This window comes from Phyllostomus discolor, chromosome Y (genome assembly GCF_004126475.2).
Source record: "Phyllostomus discolor isolate MPI-MPIP mPhyDis1 chromosome Y, mPhyDis1.pri.v3, whole genome shotgun sequence".
Classification (NCBI taxonomy): domain Eukaryota; kingdom Metazoa; phylum Chordata; class Mammalia; order Chiroptera; family Phyllostomidae; genus Phyllostomus; species Phyllostomus discolor.
The window spans coordinates 2934425-2954947 of NC_050199.1; the positions used below are offsets into that span (position 1 = coordinate 2934425).

At 56.9% G+C, this 20523-nt stretch overlaps 1 protein-coding gene and 1 long non-coding RNA gene across 3 annotated transcripts in view; one reads left to right on the top strand and one right to left on the bottom strand.

The window, feature by feature from the left end:
- ANOS1 (anosmin 1) overlaps positions 1-20523 on the bottom strand; it is a 93111-nt gene that overhangs the window by 6359 nt on the left and 66229 nt on the right. The window contains exons 5-12 of one of the 2 annotated variants that reach the window (XM_036017222.1): positions 14641-14825; positions 12186-12315; positions 9525-9730; positions 9182-9329; positions 5295-5447; positions 4097-4194; positions 1698-1872; positions 590-822 (exon numbers count right to left, since the gene is read on the bottom strand). In XM_036017222.1, coding sequence (XP_035873115.1) covers positions 590-822; positions 1698-1872; positions 4097-4194; positions 5295-5447; positions 9182-9329; positions 9525-9730; positions 12186-12315; positions 14641-14825 — 1328 coding nt within the window. Of the gene's footprint in view, positions 1-589; positions 823-1688; positions 1873-4096; positions 4195-5294; positions 5448-9181; positions 9330-9524; positions 9731-12185; positions 12316-14640; positions 14826-20523 lie in introns of both variants that reach the window. The other variant, XM_028503751.2, reaches the window with a different exon arrangement.
- Positions 626-19804, top strand: LOC118498601. The gene is made up of 3 exons (XR_004901094.1): positions 626-686; positions 3542-3547; positions 19789-19804. It is a non-coding gene; the product is annotated as an uncharacterized LOC118498601 (long non-coding RNA).

Genomic DNA, 20523 nt, shown 5'->3' on the forward strand with positions numbered 1-20523 from the left:
CACACATGCTTCCGAAGGCCCAGTGAAACCGGACCCATCGACAGAACAACAGCTTTCTCATTCCGTGGAATCTTTCCTTCTAGGACTTCAGTTGCGTTTTATTTTTTTTTACTCTTCCTTCCTGGAGGCCAGACTAGGATACGGTGAGGGCATTTGGAAGGAGGGCACGGGCCCACACACACACGCAGGGGGCGTTTCAAGCCGACGCATGAAATGGCCTGGACGCTGGGCCGCACGGGGACCGGGCAAACGAGGGGAAGCAACGAGGTCGCTTTTAGCTCTTCTCTCCCCAGTGGACACTGCTCCCCGGGCATGCCCGCTTGGCCCCGAGGGACGGAGGGCCAGCAAAGGCCGCAGAGACGGGGAAGGGACTTGTCTCCAGTGGAGATGGGCCCTCCGGGGTCTACAATCCACAGGGGAGTTGGTTCTGCTCCCCGGGAGAGTCTGGTCGGCTCTCTTGCAAAATCAAGCGTTTACGAGGAGAGACGGCGGAACTCAACGATAACACAGCGCCAGGTGACAGAGAGGGCGGACGCTGGCGGTCCCCGGGCGTGGGGTGTGGCCGGGGAGGCGAGCGCAGGGCACCTACCGCGGGCAGGACCTGGGACCGGGACACGACGCTGTTGGGCAGGCTGTTCTGCCTGCTCTCCACGGTCGTCACCTCCGCCCACGTCACCTGCAAGCCGGTCCGCCGCGGGGACGGGGACGGGCCGGCCGGGGCCAGCGTCCAGGAGAAGCGGCCCGTGACGTTCGCGTCCCGCACGGCGAAGGAGGCGGACAGGTTCTCCGGCTTGGCCAGCACTTTGGGCGGGACGTGACCTGGAGCCATTGAAGGGGGAGGAGGAGCAGGGTCAGGCTCCCGGGGAGGGAGCAGAGGCGGCCCCTGTCTGATGCTCCGGGCGGCAGTGCTGGGCAGAAGCCACAAGACCTCGGTGGTCGCTCCAGGCGCTTGGCTCTGTGGTGCTCGAATGGTGGGTGAGCAGGACCCCCCCTCCTCACTGCACAGCTTCCTGCCAAGGGCTCCTAACCGCGTGGGGCTGTGTTTTAGAATCTGACTGTGTGGCAGGGGGACAGAGGAGGGATTCTGAGATCTGGTGGGGCTTGGCCATTGCCAACAGAATGGATGAGACCACCATGGAGAGGAGAGATACTGAGGTTATTACGAGCTACTAGGGGAGCTAAGGGGACTCAGTGCACTGCAGAGGCCTGGGGAGGTGGTCCTTGGCGTCAACAAGGCCTTTATCGGGACAACGGGATGGAGGGGAAGGCATGGGGTGTGGACAGTGCGGATTGACAGCCCACACAGGCAGGGGAGAGATGAAAGTGGAATCCCGCCCCCTGGTAAAGCATGCCCAGACACGAGCAGTCTACCGGCATTAGTCTTTTCACCTGGAGGGACCACGTCGCCGGCCAAGGGGCACGTCGCCGGCCAAGGGTGTCTTTGCAACACTGTAACCATTGTGGAATCATGCATCACACGTATATATGCATTATTGGTTACAGTGTTGCAACCATTCATAAATGTTACATGTCTATCTACGTAAAGCCAGCACACTGGGCTATCGCCTGGCCATTCAGACACTGGGGCACTCTCTGTCCGGGGGGCGCTGTGAAAGCACACGGGACACGTTTGCAGAGTGGCCGACAGACACCGAGGCCGGGTGCTCGGAAGCCCGAGCCCGACGCACCTGCGTGTGCGTGTCCGTGTCCGGGGCAGCTGGCGTGCCCGCGGCTTTTCCCCTCCAGCGCGGAGCAGGGCGGCGTCCTGAAGAAGACCGTCTGTGCCTTCAGGTGCCCCTTCGGCCCCGCGGGCTGCACGGTGACCTGGTACTTGCAGGAGAACGACAGGTCTTGCAGAATAATGTAGTTTCCCTGGAGCAGGAGACAGGAATGAGGGGGCACTGAGTGTCACTGGGGAGAAAGGAAACACTGGCAGGTGATGAGGTCAACTCCAGCAAGGACACCTGCCTACACACGCAGTGGCCTCAGTGTGGCTCTGATGGCGAGGATGAAGGACACCCTGCCCACACTTTGAGGAGCCAGCCCTGGGGAGCCGCCTCCCTGGCCGCTGCCCAGGGCCCGCCGGGCAGGATGAACCTGAATTGCAGGAACCCGCACCAGAGCAGCCACGGGAACCCTCGCAGCCCGCGTGGACGGGGCCAGGCAGCCCTGAGAACCACGCTCAGTATTCCCAAGAGCCAAGAGGCACCTCCGGCTTCTGCCAGACACAGCCTTGCTCATCTGCTGATTTTTCCTTCCGGAAAAACGAAGGCACGCTCTGGCGCCAAGTTCTGCCCCTTTGAGGAGGGCGGTCACTGAGTGGGAACCGAGGAAGCGTGCCAAGGGGAGGGACCGGCCCTCTCCCCACAGGTGACGCAGGTGAGGGGAACGGACCGCAGTTAGCGGCCAAGGGGGACCGGGGCAGCTGTGCCTGCTGCATCTCTCCCCCGTAAAGGGTTTGCACTTTATGGAGGAACACACTGGAGCACCTGTAGCATAGGTGTGGATACTACCTACGCTACAGCCAATGCTCAGGAAGTGGTCACGGTCATCTCCAGAGTCTGTGAAGATGGTACGCCCAGGGCGTCTGGCCCCTGGATTGCTCCTTGTGCAACGTCAGCTCCTTCCTTCCTTCCTTCCTTCCTTCCTTCCTCCCTCCCTCCCTCTGTCTCTCTCTCCCTCCCTCTCTCTCTCTCTCTCTCTCTCTTCCTTTCTTACTCAAGGTCACAACTGATAGGAAGAGGTTAAGGATAAATGGAAAGAACATCTTTGATAGAACAGCTCAAATCCAGAAAAAAGAAAGGAAAAAAAAAAAACCGTGTGCATTTCTGCAAAGCCAGTGATGACTTTTGTCCTACCATCTTCAAGTTATGTGGTAACATGGGATTCCAAACATACTGCACTTGTTGCTCTAGAACATGTTCAAAAGAGAAATGTGGCCCTGGCTGGCGTAGCTCAGTGGATTGAGCTCGGGCTGGGAACCAAAGTGTCACAGGTTCGATTCCCAGTCAGGGCACATGCCTGGGTTGCAGGCCACGGTCCCCAGCAACTGCACATGGATGTTTCTCTCTCTCTCTCTCTCTCTCTCCCTCCCTTCCCGCTCTATAAATAAACAAATAAAAATCTAAAAGAAAAAAAACTTTAAAAAGAGAAATGTCATGGTTCAGTATCACCTATCGATCTGTTGTTCCGAAGGGGCTGTGCCTCGGGGACGGGAAGGGGCCCTCCTGTCTCACATGCAATTGGCTGCCGTCACCCCGAGCACCAAGCGTCCTGCTGAGCCAGCCCCAGGGTTTGCTGACGCAGCCCGCAGCTCCCGCCCCCACCCCACCCCCAGGCATTTGGCACAGCACACTGAGTACACCACATTGACTCCCAATCGCCCTGGAGTGTCACGGTCTCCTGAAGTTAAACAAACACAGCCGCACGGTGCACAGGACGGGTGGTGTCTGTTCTTCCTGGGGGGGGGCTGGCGGCAGCTGGGCACGCCACCCAGGGAGACACTGAATCACAGAACTTCCCTGGGAAATAATACTTTCAGGTCCTGGTGCCAGTTGAAATTCAGGAAATAATTCGAAGCTTTTGTCCAGTTAAGATGAAGCACAGAGACCACAGCAGCCCCCTGAGACCCAGGTGCTGCCTGAGACCTGGGCTCTGCCTGAGACCCGGGTGCTCCCTGAGACCCGGGTGCTCCCTGATACATGGGTGCTCCTTGATACATGGATGTTCCCTGAGAACTGGGCGCTGCCTGAGACCCAGGTGCTCCCTGATACATGGGTGCTGCCTGAGACCCGGGTGCTCCCTGAGACCTGGGTGCTCCCTGACACCCGGGGGCTCCCTGACACTGGCACTCGGGCCCCGCTGCGTGCTGACAAGGCATAAGCTGTCGAGTACTGGGGTGAACAGCTGAAGGGCAGAGGGGGCGGGGGACCGTCACGTTTCCCATCTCCATTGAGTTGCCGGTTCCAGAGCGAGTCTGTGAGCTGGACGCACCCACAGGCCAGACCACGGACACGCGTCCCTCGGAGCGGTGTTACGCTCAGACCCCAGGAGTGCGCCGGCTGCTCGGGACGGGGCGGCCTGACCGCGGACTCACCTGCGTGGTGGCCGACGAGGACTCCGGCCCGGCAGTGGTGCCATTGTGCGCGCAGACTTCCGGGAGCCAGTGCACATGGTAGCGACTCACGCCGGCATCTGCAAGGTCAGGACGCAGCACAGAAACCGAAGTCGGAACCCCAGTCCACTCAGGGCCACGGTCTCCACGCGGGGCAGCAGGGAGAGCGAGGAGGAAGCTCAAGTTCTGCCGGGGGTCCCCCGGTGCACCCACCCCCCAGAGGGGGCACGCACTCGGGGGTCCCGCCTCCTGGGCACCGTTTTGTCAGTAAGACTGAAGTCAGCCACAAGTGTAACCCACTGAGCCCAAAGAAACCTTTTTGCAATATGAGAACTAGATAGAAAAAAATTATTAGTAAGTCTTAGCAAAGTAACTCCAATGATGTGTCTTTTTTTAATGCTCGCCAGAGGACTTGCTGGTTGCTTTCAGAGAGAGAGAGAGAGAGAGAGAGAGAGAGAGGGAGGGAGGGAGAAGGAGACAGAAGTGCCCTGTGTTCTGTTCTCCAAACCATTTCCGTTGTGGGCACTTTTGAAAACAGACACTTCACGGAAAACAGCGATGGCAGGGCCAACAGATGAGCGTGTCTCCCGCTGCGGGCGCGAGCTCAGCCTCCGAGGAGAGAAGAGAGGGCCGCTCGGGAGCCCTGGTGGCCAACACTTCCGCCGCGACTGCTGCCGGTCTCAGCGGGTGGCACGGACTCCTGGGTACGAGAGGACCCACTGGCGCTCCAGGGGGGCAAGGCTTTCATTTTCTTTCATTTTATTATTTTATTTTATAATTTTTTCATCACTCAAGGACATTTTTATCATTTTTAGAGACTGAGCAACAGAGAGCGGGAAAGAGAAAGGAGGAGACAGAAACATCGACGTGACAGAGAGACGTCCATGGGTCGCCTCTGTGTGCGCCCCCACTGGGGACAGAGCCCACAGCCCAGGTGTGTGCCCTCACCGGGGTTCAACCCCGCACCCTCCCGCTGCACAGAGGACGCTCTAACCCATGGAGCCCCCCGCCAGGGCAGAACGGCCAGGCATTCCACACAAGCCAGTGTCCTCTCCAGCTGCCGTTCCCCACCCACCGCCGCATCCACGCCGTGGCCCCACACCAGCTGCCCCCAAGGACACGCCCGTGCCCGGGGGCGTCAAAGCCCGTGGCGGACGGACAGACGGCGGCCTGGGCGTACCTTCGGTCTTCTTCCAGTACACCTTGACCTGCAGCCGGCCGTCCTGGTAGAAGGGCGCCCCGATCTCCAGCGGGCGCAGGGGGCGGCGTCCCTGCAGGGCGGCCTGCGCCTGCGCCCGCAGCACGCCCTTCCTGCTCTTCCCGGGGTGTCCTTCTGCAAGAAAGCACAGCGCTCGGGTTTCCTCGGGGTGGGAGGGGGAAGGATCGCGAGCCCTGCCATGGGTGAGTCCCAGGGAATGTGACTTGCCGGTGACTCCTTCCCACTCACTGCCTGCACCCTGCAGTCCGATGTGAGGCCCCTGTGGATTCTGCCCTGGTCACGCCCCTGCCTGGGAACTACCCTGCAGGACCCACAGTCCTCACAGATGCGACCCTCCGAGAGCCCGAGGGTCCTCACTGTATTCCCCCGGGCTTGAAGGAGGCCCTCACTTAAACCACAGCTACGGGCAGCATTTCTTGTTGTACAGTTTTTGCAGCGGGGAAGGCAGTCAACCAAGGGGTATGAAACACCGTTTCAGAGAAACGGTAGAGAGAGGTTCTCGCAGAAGTGCCATCAGCAGCCGCCCTTCCCGGGTACCCGGCCCTTGGTGGGAAGGTGGTTCAAGGTGGTGACATTAGCCTTAAAAGGCAGAAGTTTCATCATCCCAGTGGCTTCGTGAGCGGCCTCAGCAGCCAAGCAGCCAAGCTGCGTGCTGGTCGGAGAGTGACAGACGCCCACATGGAGTGGTGTTAACAAGAAATATTAGCCCTGGCTGTCGTAGCTCAGTGGACTGAGTGCGGACTGCTAACCAAAGCATCGTAGGTTCGATTCCCAGTCAGGGCACATGCCTGGGTTGCAGGCCATGACCCCCAGCAACCGCACATGGATGTTTCTCTCTCTTTCTCTTTCTCCCTCCATTCCCTCTCTAAAAATAAATAAATAAAATCTTAAAAAAGAAAAGAATGTGAACACAGTCCCTTAGTCTCACACCGCTCCCTTCCCCACCGCCTAGTGCTGCAATTGCATGTTTAGAAATTCTGCCCTGTGGCATAAGAGTCCTGTGCTTGGCGAACTGCCGGCAGCCCTTGGAGAGAGAGCAGGGTGTCATCTTTATTACAAAGGAGATAACTCAGCACCGGCCAGATGGGAAAGGCGCCTGGGGCTAGGAGTGTGGAAGGGACAGACGGGTAGCAAAGCTCCGTGCCGATCTCGGGCATCCCACTCCCCCCAGATCTCACGTGCTTACCAACCCCAGACGCTGCAACCCCGTCCTGGCGTTCTTATGGGGACTTCATGACACAGGCCTGATTAAGCCTGGTCCTTAGAGATTCTCCCCGACATCCAGCCCCTCTCGCCTCCCCAGAACGGGGTGGGGGGAGGGACTGAGACTGCCCACCCTCTAGCCCCACAATGGGGCCGCCCACTCCCATCCTTGTTGCCTCCAGAAGTCAGCTCATTGCCACAACAAAAAGCACCTTCGCCCCTCTCCAACTTAGGAAATTCCCAGTGTTTTGGCAGCTTGTGTCCCGAAAGCAGGACAGAAGGCCACACACAGATGAGTGTCTCTGAATCCCAACATTACTGACGACCCCTCAGGAGAGGCCGAGTGCCCCGCCTGTACGGAGCCCAGGCACCGGCCGGGCCCAGAGCAGGATGCTGGAGTGGACGCCGGACTCTTTAGTAGCCCCCAGAGCTCACAGAACCGAGGCCCTCTGCTCTGTTCGCAGACGTCAGGCTTGCGATGCCGTTTACAGGTCAAGAAGCGCACGGGATTTTCTGCCCTGGCCATTTTTACTTGGCAGAGGTGGAAGAATGTCCCAGTTACAGAGGCAACTCTAAAGCCCTTGGAACCTGTCCACGGTGGAACTACCCCTCTTGCCCCCGAAAAAGCAAGGTGCATTTCCACAAAGACAGTGGGAGGCCTTTCTCCCCCCGGGGCACCGTTTCGTGAAAGCTCCCACCTTTCGCCGCCCGGGACTATTTACCAGTAAAACACCGAGCCGTGGCCGGCGCACCTGGAAGGGCGTGATTCACTACGCCATTTCTGTGCTGGCATTCTCGGCTCTGCCTCCCATGAAGTGTAACGCCCCTGGCCGATGCCGTAAAGTGGTAATGGCTCCTCATTTCCAGCCGGTTCCCGATGACACACAGAGTGTCCTTGTACCGGCCGTGCCCTCGTGTTTATGAGACTGCAGATCACCACACGGCTGTAAAACCCTGACGTGTGTTCAGCTCCATCCCGTGTGTCCCCGGTACGCAGTGGGCCCCTTCTGCGCCCCCCCACCCAAGACCTGAGCGGTGTGTGTGTTCTGACAGGGCCTTGGAGCCCCGGGTTCTGTTTTTCGTTTCCTTCTATTACGTTTCTGATCTACATGAGAGGAGTCGGTTCACCTTTACAACAGAAGGGTCTTGGGTAGGTTAAGAGGGTTGGAATGTGACATAAAGGCTAAGAATGAGCCTAATCCTGGGGGGTTGGCCGCGGTTGCAGGGAGGAGGGGAGTAAGTGGGTTGTGGCTGCAGGTAAGAGGTGAACCAGGTGGTTGAGGCTGCAGGGGGGAGGGGAAGAGTGAGCAACAGTTTCACACATGCCTATAGGGCCATCCTGTGTATGATGCACAGGCTGAGGCTGCAGGTAAGAGGTGAACCAGGTGGTTGAGGCTGCAGTGGGGAGGGGAACAGTAAGCAACAGTTTCGCACATGCCTATAGGGCCATGGTATGGGCAATGCACAGGCTGAGGCTGAAAGTAAGAGGTGAACCAGGTGTTTGAGGCTGCAGGAAGGAGGTGAACCAGGTGGTTGAGGCTACAGGGGGGAGGGGAAGAGTGAGCAACAGTTTTGCACGTGTCTATAGGGCCATCCTGTGGACGATGCACAGGCTGAGGCTGCAGGCAAGAGGTGAACCAGGTGGTTGAGGCTGTAGGAAGGAGGTGAACCAGGTGGTTGAGGCTGCAGGGGGGAGGGGAAGAGTGAGCAACAGTTTCACACACGCCTCCAGGGCCATCCTGTGCACGACCACAGGCTCGTGCTCCGTGGAGGAATGGACGAGGTGCACCCAGACAGATGGTCCGTGCTCTCTGAGTGACCCGAGAGCTCAGTTCCGGGGATGCAGTTTTCCGAGCAGGGAAGAGGTCGATGAGGCCCCACACGTGGAGCCCCCCAACATGCTGTGGAAGAGGGAGGGTGCCACCCCTCACTCCTCGGAGCACCTGGTGTGGGGGGAGAGGGGGCGGGCCCATGTCCTCTGACGGGTCGAGGTGAGGGGGAAGGTTCCTAATCGCAGCCGAGAGGCTGGGAGGAGAAGGGCTCAGTGAGCTCACGAGGCTGCGTGTACTCACTGAGTGGTGGAGAAAGAGTGGAAACAAGGCCACCAGTTCAGAGGTCATTCCAGCTTCATAAGAAAGCGGTGGCCTCAAAGGGGAAGGACAGGGCAAGCCCCACACAGCACGGGAGCTGAGGGACAAGGCGGGTGTCTGAAGAACCGGGTTTGGGAGCGAAAGGAAGGGCAGGGCGGAGAACCGCCTTTACGTCTCGGCTGCAGCAGAAGGCCGGACGGTAGAGTCCAGCTCGGTGGAGGGGGGGGGGACCTGGGCCAGGACCAGGTGTGGGAGGAGGGAAGGAAGAGTTTGGGGACGGTGCACTCTGGTCCCTGTGGAATCGCGCTCACACGTCTGCTTCCCACGTTCAAGGGCAGGGACGTGGAAGGCCCAGATGGAAATGAGTTGAGGGCTGGCATGATGGCGTGTGTGTGTGTGCGTGCACATGTGTATTTGCACGCAGGTGCGTGCTCACGGTGAGAGGACCGGCTGCGTGAAGTCTCCACATCCAGCACCCCCTCTCCCCGCATTGCCCGCTGCCTGAAGGCTGGCCACGGCCACGTGGGACCCCGGGGAATCGGAAGAAGCACTTACTGTTGCCGGCGGCGGCGTGTGAGGGGGTGAAGCGCAGGGCGACCTTGGCACTCTTGAGGCGCGCCTGGCCCCAGTAGGCGACGGCCTGGAGCTCCGCCGTGTACTCCCAGCCCGGCTGCAGGCCGTCCAGCACCACGGAGCTCTGGGTCTGCAATCGGAGGACACACGGCCCGCCCTTGAGAAGTCGCCCCCCAAGGCACCCTGGTTCCTCCCTTCCGCTGGCCGCCCCTCCTCTCAGCTCGCATGTGTCTCGTGCTGAAGACCCTCCGCCTGGAGGTCGCGTGCCCCCCTCCCACAAGAAGACACCCCCTTCCCCCTGCCCCCGCCCCCGGCTCCCACTCACACCATCCGCAGTCTTCCTCCGCTTCTTCCTCGTGGGGACGAGGGCCTTGCTGCCCACGGTCCAGCTCCAGAACACTTTGTAGTGGTGCACGGGGACGTCTGCCTCCTCGGGGACGTCCCACGCCAGGGTGACGGTCGCCGTCCCGTCGCTGTGGGTGCTGGCGTTGGCGAGACGCAGGTTGGCCGGAGCGGGAGGGGCGGATGGGTCTGCAAGCCCGGGGGGCGGGAGGGAGGACACACGAGTGAGGGCCCAGGGCGGCACCGACAAAGCGCACATCTCGGCACGTGTGCTGACCACGGGGTGCCCGCACGGCGGATCACTGCCCTTCCCGGGCCCCACAGCCGTGCACAAGCGGGAAGGAGGATCTCCCTTTTAGCCTCCAACTCACAGGCACAAGAACCCTGCCCGGCATGTCCACGGCGCGGCAACCCAGCCAAAGCAGCCTGGTACCAACAATAGACACATTTCTATAAACACGGTAGAGTCCATCGTAGGCCGGTTGGCCTTCCATAGGCGAGCAGGGCAGCCTAGCCTTGTGAGGGACGCCATCATTTCCCTTTGTACGTAAACGGGGCAAAAAGTAGGAAGGGACGTTGGTGTGTTAGGCCATGACAGGACTGGTCATTTCTTTTTATATATATATATATTTTTTTTTAAAGATTTTATTTATTTATTTTTAGAGAGGGAAGGGAGGGAGAAAGAAAGAGAGAGAGAGAGAGAAACATCAATGTGCGGTTGCTGGGGGTTATGGCCTGCAACCCAGGCATGTGCCCTGGCTGGGAATCGAACCTGCGATGCTTTGGTTCGCAGCCCACGCTCAATCCACTGAGTTATGCCAGCCAGGGCTAGGACTGATCATTTCAATTTCTTCAGGCTGAAGCCAGTTTTCCTCCTCCAGCACAGGGTCAAAGGCAACGGAGAGAGTTTAAGTAAGTGAATATTGGAATGATCCTAACCTCTGGCCTTTTCGCTGCCAGCAAAAATGGACTGATTTTACCCACTCTACAATCATGCATTTTTTCCCCCTAGGGAGAGGTAAGGGTTCGCAATAACAAGCAGCCAAAAATAGTATTCCTCTTGAAAAGAAAAAGCACGAAAGCGAGTTACCAATCTATGAACAACTCCCAAGTGTCTATAAAAATAAGTCTTTGAAGGCGTTAGGATTAAGCTTTGAAAAAAAATAAATAAAGGTGTTAAAAGGAAATTAACTTACTTGGTAGCCAATCCATCCTGGCCGACCACAGGCTAATTTTGGGTTTCAACCTCACCGCCAAGGAGAGAATTACAAGAATTTTGGTTTTTCCATGAAAATCAAGACGACAGAGCCCGTGAATACCAGGCAGCAAGCCGAAACTTAATGAAACCCATTTCACCGAGCGCTTTTTTCTTCTTCTACTTCATTTTACATTTCTTTTCAGAGGTGTTCGCGGTAGGCAGAAAACCTCCCTGCCCCATTCTGGACTCTGTCTTTGAGGATGAAGGCAGGCCCCCTGCCCACCTCAGATACACAGAGAACTGCTGACCCTCGGGCAGAGGATTGTTTTCGAAGCAGGAACTCTGTCTCCCAGCAATTGTAAACCACCAGGAGCCTTTGAACAGCTATTGTTCCACTTCTGGTGCACAGCAGGGATAGATGGGCTTTTATCGGATAAAAATGCACCATGTAAGCCCTGGCTGGCGTAGCTCAGTGGATTGAGCGCGGGCTGTGAACCAAAGTGTTGCAGGTTGGATTCCCAGTCAGGGCACATGCCTGGGTTGCAGGCCATGACCCCCAGCAACCGCACATGGATGTTTCTCTCTCTCTCTCTCTATCTCCCTCCCTTCCCTCTCTGAAGATAAATAAATAAAGTCTTTTTAAAAATGGCAGCTTAGAGCAGCCAGGTGAAACCTTCCGTCATGAAGGACACGGGAGTGATGTTGTGTCTCACGGCCTTCATTAATATCACGGCGCGTCCTGTTTCAAAGACAGCTAAGTCCGCGGCCAGGCGAGAGGCTGGCTCCCAGTTAGAGAGCGCACAAGGGATTCATCTACGTCTCTGGAACCCGGTCTTCGCAGCTAGCTGAGCAGCTGGGGGGTGCACCCAGAGGGTTCACGGGCGTCTAGCGCAAGGGGACGGGTAAACCTGGGGCCATCGTGACTGTCACGCCCAACACATTCAACGATCACCGGCTAATGGAACGGACCCTTATCAGATCCCACGGAGGTGTTGAAGTAGCAAGGGAGTGGGAACTGAACCAAATGACAGCAATAAGGTGGCCCTGGAGGGTTCCAGTTCTGGATGCAACGTCATAGAACAGATTAACTTGCATTCAATGGAACCTTCGAGAAATGCTGCGTAGCATCATGTCCCACGGCCCAAACTAAACCTTCCTTTCCAAAAACCAACGGGACAGTGCTTGGTGCAGACTACCCAAGGCAAAGACTCGCAGGAGCTCACAGTGGCAAACCGCCACGCCAAAGCTGGCAGCACCCCTTCCCAGCATCCTCTGCCACGTCCTGGAGCACCAATGCCCACGGCGCCTGCAGACACGGCGGGTCCCACGCGCCAGGAACAGCAGAGCCACCTGCCGGCCGGCCGTAACCATGGACGTGGGGACGCGACGGATGGGCCCCACCTGTGCCGGGAGGGAGGCGCTGGCGGGCGGGCACGCGACACTGACCTCTGGCGGAGCGGAAGTGCTTGCTGGGCGCCGTGAAGCCGCGGGTCCCGTGCACGTTGATGGCGGCCACGCGGAACTGGTACCACCTGCTGGGCCGCAGGTCGGTCAGCTGGGCCCGCTCCTCGGTGGTCTGGCGGGGGGGTGGGGGACACGGAGCACAGCCCTTTCATTTGGATGCGTTGGTTGTGCCTGCTTTCAAAACACACTCGCGCACTGGCCAAGGCAACTCAGCCTTGACCTCCCCCGCCCCCCGACCCTTCCGGATAAGGGGGTCCCATGCTCGGTTTGAGGGGAGCCGTCAGCCCTCGGAGAACTTGTGGGGAAAGTTTCAGTCACCCCGTTCTGTTCCTAGATATTTCACCCCTGTTCTGTTCACAGACAGTTCACCCCAAAGAGTGATACACTCAGGGATCTCTGTAAATCAAAAACCTTTTGACAAATGCTCGGGCTATTTTTAAATCCGGGGACGACATACAGCATTGGAGGGACTGAATCAGTCAATTATTTACAGGAACTAATATATGTGTGAGCTCCTCATGACACCAGAGACGGGAAAATGAAATCGCCTCCAGCTTCCTCAAAGAAAGTGCTTCTTAAACTGGAGTGGCTGCTGTAACTTGGGACGTAGGGATGCGAAGCCGGGCACTTCGACACTGCTAACCCTTGCTGGAACTCCACGGCACCCCAAGACTTTTTTCTTTTTAACTTGAATATATCACGCAAGGAAGGCACGGTGTGTTCCTGTACCTTCATCCCATAAAAAGTCCACAGATAAAAGTGGGCCCTCGGGGATGATCCACAGGCTTTGTTCTCTGTACCGACACCGTCCCCAACAATATCAAGTACCGGTGGCAGTCCCCCCGCATCCCGCCTGCATCAGGCTACGGGGACATGCACCTATGCACCTGCTTCCTACATGTTCTGCAGGACACGTGAAGACATGGGCTGTGAATCCCAGGAACCAACGACTCACTGACACTAGCGCTGAACTCGACGTGGGCTCGGGGGATGAAAATAAGGAGGTCGAATCGAAGTCAACCTTCTCTCCGTTTATGGTCACGTTTGCTTTCGTATCGAAAGGAAGCTAAACGTTTCCGAGACCAAAGAGACGCGATGAACCCTGAAACACGGGCTTTAGCCGCAGTGGCCAGGAGTTCAGACAACACCGTCACCGGCTTCACCGTTCAGAGCTTCGGCCCTGAGTCTAAAAACTGACGTCAGCATGATACAGCCACAGCGTTGAGCAGCCAAAGGAACAAAGCATCCCGTGTGCTAACTATCCGAAACAATGGGCGTAACAGTACTTCCGGATTTTTTCCCCTCTCTGGAAAAACAGGAGGGATGAAGGAGATATCATCAGTTCCTTTGAAAAGTCTTAAAAGAATTTAGAAATGTACAAATTATATTGGTTCATTGCTTAAGGGAGTCTACCGCAAAAAAATCGAATAGAAGTTTAGGCTGAATTCTGAGCATCTCTATGTTTTACTAAAGCAATTTTTTTTCTTTTACAAAATACATATAGAATGACTCAATTTATTTGACCAGGGTTCCACCCCCGACCCTTGAACTGAATATGTCTCTTTTACACCGAACTTCTCATTTATCTCGGGGTCTTTAAATTATTGTAGTGTTTATCCTTTTGGGGGGATAGTGTGATTCGTAAAAGCACCGAATTTCTCTCGTAAATAGCTGAATACTGAAATTTACTTTCTATTTCCGGAGACAGAGGCGTGAGAATGTAACCCTTGGAGGAAAAGCACGTGGGACTTTCCCCAGCAGAGGCCCCGTGTGGACAAAGCATTTGCATTGTGGACAAGCACGAAGCAGCTTCCTAGGGAGAATTTATCCTTTCCCTGTCTCCTGCGGTTCCCTGGCAGCTGGTAGTCCACTTAACAGCTCTTAAAAAGAAAGACAATATTTTGCTTTTCTCCCCACCACACCGAGAGGAAGCGGCCGCTGAGGTCGCCGCGGGACGCCACGGATCAGGTTGCCAGCTGACCCACCGGGACCCGACGGAAGCCCTCACAGCAGAAGCGTGTGAGCTGCCGGTTCCTTCCCACCCGCTCCGTGGCGACAGGAATCTCACCCACGCCACTCATGTCCTTCTGTGGAAGGAATAAGGGCTCAGCTTAGGAGGAAGGGAAGGAGTCCTTCCCGTGATCAAATATCACGCTGACTACGGCCCAAGTGGCTTGCATTTCCTTATCTCCAGCTCTTGGCCGGAATTCATGCGAATGCTCAGATGAGAAAATGATCTCCTTGTGGGCTGATGGGCAAGTTTCTAGGTGTATCGGGTTCTGTCTATGGGGTCACGCTGTCTTCCGAAGACATATACATGATAAGCCCCCACCGGCGTCATTTCAGGCCATTCTGGCCGACGTCCAGCTCTCCAGTTTCGTGTCTGCAGGCGTGCAACGGACACGACCTCCCGGAACACCACGCGTGAGGCACTCACCTGCGCCACTGTCTGCCAGGGCGTGGCCTCGTCCTCGCTGGGGTGGATCCCGTAATTCCACCGCCTCTGCACCACGTAGATCACGGGCTCGATGGAAACGTTGAATTTGGAGGACCACCTGATCTCCAGCGGCCCGGTCTGCAGCTCCGCAAACCGTAACTCCTTCCGGGGCTTCAGGGGCACACCTGCAAGAGGACCACCTGCGTGACGGCCACCTGCATGGGACGCAGGCTGAGGCACGAGGGCGGGAGGAGGAGGAGCTATGGACAGGTATCCCCCGATGACCAGGACGCGCAACTGGTTTTCATAAACGTGGCTCCTCCCCTGGCTGGCATAGCTCAGTGGATTGAGCGTGGGCTGCGAACCAAAGTGTCACAGGTTCGATTCCCAGCCAGGGTAACAGGCCACCATGTAACCCAGGTAACATGCCTGGGTTGTAGGCCACCACCCCCAGCAACCACACATGGATGTTTCTCTTTCTCTCTCTTTCTCCCTCCCTTCCCTCTCTAAAAATAAATAAATAACATCTTTAAAAAAAAGTGGCTCCTCAGTGTCAAGCTTGCCATTTGAAATCATCTGACACTGAGGTCAGACCATCGCATTTCAAATGGGTCTCAGCCGCTTTGGTATTATTAGCTTTCTCGTTATTTAAAGAGGGTCTAACTTGATGCCTGATTCCAACCCTGGCTGGGGAGCTCAGTGGGTTAGAGCATCGTCCTCATGTGCCAAGGCTGTGGGTTTGATCCCCAGTCAGGGCACGTGTAAGAAGCAGCCAGTGAGTGCATACATGAGTAGAACAATAAATCGGTGTCTCTCTCTGTCTCTGAAAATCAATAAACGGATACAAAATTTAAATCTACTCTGATTCTGAACAAGGTTTTCTCCCCCTGCAGTAATCTGAAAGGCAATTTTCTCATGTGCACTCACTACCAGGCTACAAGTCCTGAGGTTCACATGGATTTCCCATGAGGCAACGCTCCTAATGAGTTCAAAGTCGTTTGTCCCATTTAGCAACTCTGCTGTAGGGACTATTCCAAGGTCTTTACAACACGCTTCCCAGGTTGCTCTCCTTGACTTCCCCAAGAGTTTTCCCTGTAAGGAAAGCATCATAAAGCTGAATCCTCTCCTGGGGGGAAATGCCACAAGACCGCTCTCCAAAGTGAGAGTGTCCCGGACACCCCAAAGCATGGCCAAGACTCTGAGCTGCTACAGACTTCCGGCCGGAAACGGGAAAGGGATGAAGGTTCAATGTTCGCATCTGGCGCGGGTAAGACTGTTCCTTCCAGAGCCCCTCACAGGTGTCCAGTGGGAAAGTCCTGGGTCATTCCTACTTCCCTCCTGTGGGGCAGGCAAGACGTCTGGTGAGTAAAAAAAGATTTAAGAACCGCTGTTCGAAATGGGAGCCGCTGGGGAAAGGGAGTTTCACGCAGATTTACGGCTCTAATAGGACACGTAACACTGGCTGAATCGTGTAGAGTCTGTTCCGTGGCATCAGAGCCAAGGTCACAGCTGCCTTTCCCATCGTTTTCTGGGGGGAAGGAGCACTGGACTGGGGCAGCGACCGTGCCCTTGGACAGTCTGTTCAGAATGTGTGCTCTCCCTCTCTCTCTCTCTCCCTCTCTCTCTGTCTCTCTGTCTCTCTCTCCCGCTCTCTCTCTCCCCCCTCTCTCTGTCCCCCCTCCTCCCTCTCTCTCTCCCTCCCTCTCTCTCTCTCTTCCTCTCCTCTCCCCCCTCTCTCCCCCCCTCCCTCTCTCTCTCTCCCTTTCTCTCTCCTCTCTCTCTCTCCTCTCTCTCCCTCTCTCTCTCCCTCCCCCCTCCCTCTCTCTCTCTCTCTCTCTCCTCTCTCTCTCTCTCTCTCCTCCTCTCTCTCTCCTCTCTCTCTCTCCCTCCCTCCTTTGCACTGGAACAGAGAGAGAGTGCAGGAGGAGCAAATGCAAACTGGAAATGAGCTCTCACACCCATCGGTGACGAGGCTGAATCACAAATCCCTGCCTTTGGATCTGAAGTCAGCCCCACCGTTGCTTCGGGAAACGTGAGCATCAGGAAGCATGTCGACGCAGGGGCTGGATCATTTTAAAATGGCCTGTATTTATCACTCCCGAAAAGGTCGCTGATTCTTGGAAGCGATTTTCCAGAGAACACATCCACGGTGCCTCAGCCTTGTCCGCTTCGATGCGCCGGTGAGTGATGTCCATGTAGTGCCTTCACTTGGCCATGAACTTGTCTCGCCTGATTCGTCCTGCAGCTACAGTTGGAACGTGAGAGTGCTGGGTCTGACCAAGAGAGAATGAGGCGCCTGGAGGTACGGGGTGATGTCAGGTTCCTCTCTGAATGTCCCCGCTTCTGCCCATACTTTGAAGTTGGAAGACCACCGGCAACGGGAGGGAAAAGAGGTGGTTTTCTCTCGGACTGTCGGACCCTAACGTCCTTGACCTTCCTGGTTGGCCGGGCAGGACACCTCTCAGTCCGTCTTGGCTCCAGTTGCCCCCTGACACGGAGGTTCTTCAAGTTCATGTCCTCTCGGTGGCTGGGCTTGCGTCAGGGACTCTTCCGCTGACTTTCGAGACCAGGACATTTCTGCTGAGCTTGACTCACAGATGGGTCCCCAGTCCTTCTCCGGGCTGTACCCACCACCATCCACCTGCACAGGCCTGTCCCCAGATAGGTCCCTTGCCTGTGACATTTACCTTCATGACAACCCTCTGCTTCCGAATAGCTCCTGGGTCTTGGAACCTCTGTGACAAGTTGCTCTTGCACCTACGAAGGTCCAGGCGTGTTGCTGCACAGCATGGTCCCAGGGATGCGCCCGTCACTCGGTCTCCATGGTGACCACCCTCCCGGAGCCCTCCCCTCTCCTGTCGGGACCTCACGGTGGCCTCCTGTCCCACGTCCCTGCACGTCAACCTGTTCTTTCTAACTCCCTCCTCACAGTGTGCCGTGGTTCTTCCCTCCAGTAGCGAGGGTCTCCCCTTCACCTTCTGCAACTCTTCAGCCACACCCCGTTTTCTGTGAAGAGAAACTTGCCTGTGGGTCATCGGGCATGCCCATCTCTACGGCGCATGGCCCTCATCTTCCCGTGGCCTCTGCTCCCGTGGCCTCTGCTCCCGTGGCCTCTGCTCCCGTGGCACGTGTCTGTCACGCAGCCCACCCCGAAGCCCGGCGTTTCCACAGACACACGGCCCGCCATCACCGTGGCCTCCCCGCAACATTCTCCCCCCAGAGTGTCTTTCCTTCTGTGTTCTAGCCGCACACGCACGAATCCTGCCAGGCCCAGTCCACACGCCCCTCCGAGCCGCGGTCCCGACGCCTCACAGGCGGAAACAGAGGCCCCCTTCTTCCGCCCTGCCTGCACCACGGAGCCGTAAGGATCCAGGAGTGCTGCTAACGGCCTCTCACCACGGTCGCCTGTGGAACGAGGATGCTATTTCCACCCACGGACCAGGTCTCCCTCCTTCACGTCCCTCAGTGCATCCCGGGAGCCGTGTTCTGCAGGAGCGGATGCTTGGTGGACACTGGATGAGGGAATCCGCTAAGGGACTCACCCACCGTCCCCTCAAGGAGACACCCGGGAAATGAGCGGGTACCAGGACACACGCCGTCTCTGCAGCAACGACAAACCGCACTCTGCTTGGGAGGCACGTGGGGCAGGGAGTAACCACCGTCCGATTTCCGCGCTGCATCCGCAATCCCGGGTCCTCCCAGGGAACTCCCAGCTCTGTTCTCCACCCAAGCCCTGCCCCTCAAACACTCCTTCCCTCCTGCTTTTTCAGGAGGCAAATGCTAAATGCTGAATACATGGATATTAAGAAGTTCACAACACAAGCCCTGGCTGGCGTAGCTCAGTGGATGGAGCGCGGGCTGCGAACCAAAGCGTCGCAGGTTCGATTCCCAGTCAGGGCACATGCCTGGGTTGCAAGCCATGGCCCCCAGCAACCCCACATTGATGTTTCTCTCTCTCTCTCTCTCTCTCTCTCTTTTTCCCTCCCTTCCCTCTCTAAAAATAAATAAATAAAATTTTTAAAAGAAAAAAGAAGTTTGTGAGACAGAATAGTTTTATTGGTTGACAGTAGAACGTTCCCCAGTGGAAAAACCATTTCTGGTGAGAATTCCAGATATGATGAAAGTCCCAAAATCAATGGAGGATCAGTCTTAATCCAGAAGTAGCTCTCTATGCTTTTTAGGTTAAAAAAAAAAAAAGGCTCAGAGGGATGAAATTGGAGCCTGCACAACACGACGATTCTGTGTCACTCTAGCACTCGAGGTGGGCAGGCGGGCGCTAGACACACATTTGCACGAGCAGGTGTGCACATCGGGGAAGCGAGGGCGGCCCGTGCCCAGTGCCTGGGTCACCCGCTTCCTGTGGGCACAGTAAAAGGTGACCGCTTGCGTCTGTGACCTCGCCTGGCACGCTCCCCGAGACTGCACGTCCGTCTTACCTGCCCGCTGCCCCGGGAACCACCCTCCTGCGTAAACCCAAGCCCCGCCCAGGCCCCAGCTACGGAGGGGGCCGGAGCGCGGCAGGCGCAAACCCACACAGCTGAGTCCCGCTGCTCCGGGGGTTTCAGCTGGAATCTCCACCCACCCGCCCCCGAGAGCCCTAATCGACTGTGACCAGCATCAGGGCGATGTCAGCTCCAATGTCTTCATCTGAAAATCTCCTTAATTGTGACGAGCCACGATCCTGCGATGCGCCTGTGGAGGAACGGTCCATCTGCTTCGCGTTAGCTTCCTTGATTGCAGGAACTCCAGGTCTCCGCGGGAGTCACGTGCAGCTGGGGCCCGGCCCCCCCCCCCGTCCAGGCCTCGCCACCCCCCCTTTCCAGGCCCCACGGTGCAGCTCCCCACCGCGTCTGCCGGTCCCGCCGGCATCCAGATCACATAACCAGATGTGCGAGGTGGAGCAGGCCGCAGCTGCGCGCCGTGAGGTCGCCGACCCGAACGGTTCTTCCTGATGACTTCTGAGCACACCCGTCGTCCGTAATCCCAACTCTTCCGCGCAAGAGTCCACGCTGCTGTTGCTCAGCAAACCACACCACGTGGAGGACAGAGACGCAGTGTTTTCCTCACGAGGGCCGCGTGCCTCTTGCTGCAACCCCAGGGGCAGGAACCCCATGCTTTCAGGGATGTTGCAAGTTCTGCTGATAGCAGAGCGGAGAGAGGCTAGGCCGCCGGCAGCTGCCGGTCACCACGAGGCTCCTTTATTTGTAGGAAAATCTCTCCTACGACGATACATGTTACGAAAATGTAGCAAGATACAGTGTCGCCAAGGCTCAGCAGTTAACGATTCTCTGACATTTCTCCTAAACATAGCCACCACTGCAGCAACTTGGGTTTTCATCACACAAAGGCATTTTGCATGATCGCTTTAAAAAAAATGTTAAACGTCCTGGCTGGCGTAGCTCAGTGGATGGAGCGCGGGCTGCGAACCAAAGTGTCGCAGGTTCGATTCCCAGTCAGGGTGCATGCCTGGGTTGCAGGCCACGGCCCCCAGCCACTGCACATGGATGTTTCTCTCTCTCTCTCTCTCTCTCTCTCTCTCTCTCTCTCTCTCTCTCTCTTTCTCCCTCCCTTCCCTCTCTGAAAATAAATAAATAAAATCTTTTTTAAAAATGTTCAACGTTAACTTGTGAAACGTGGTCTGAGTCCATCTCCAAAGGCCTGAGGTTTGACTGTTTCCCGTGTTCAGAGGTCACGGGCACATTCAATCAACTCCACTGCAGGTTCCTTTTGAGAAGAAACACGTGGATTCGGGATTCGTCCCCGGCGTGGGCACCGCAAAGGCCAGGTGGACATGGCAGAAAGCCACACACGGACGTGAATCTCTCCATTTGGAATTTCCACTTCCCTCCCCAGACCCGGGGCCATGGCTGGGTCTCCGGAGAG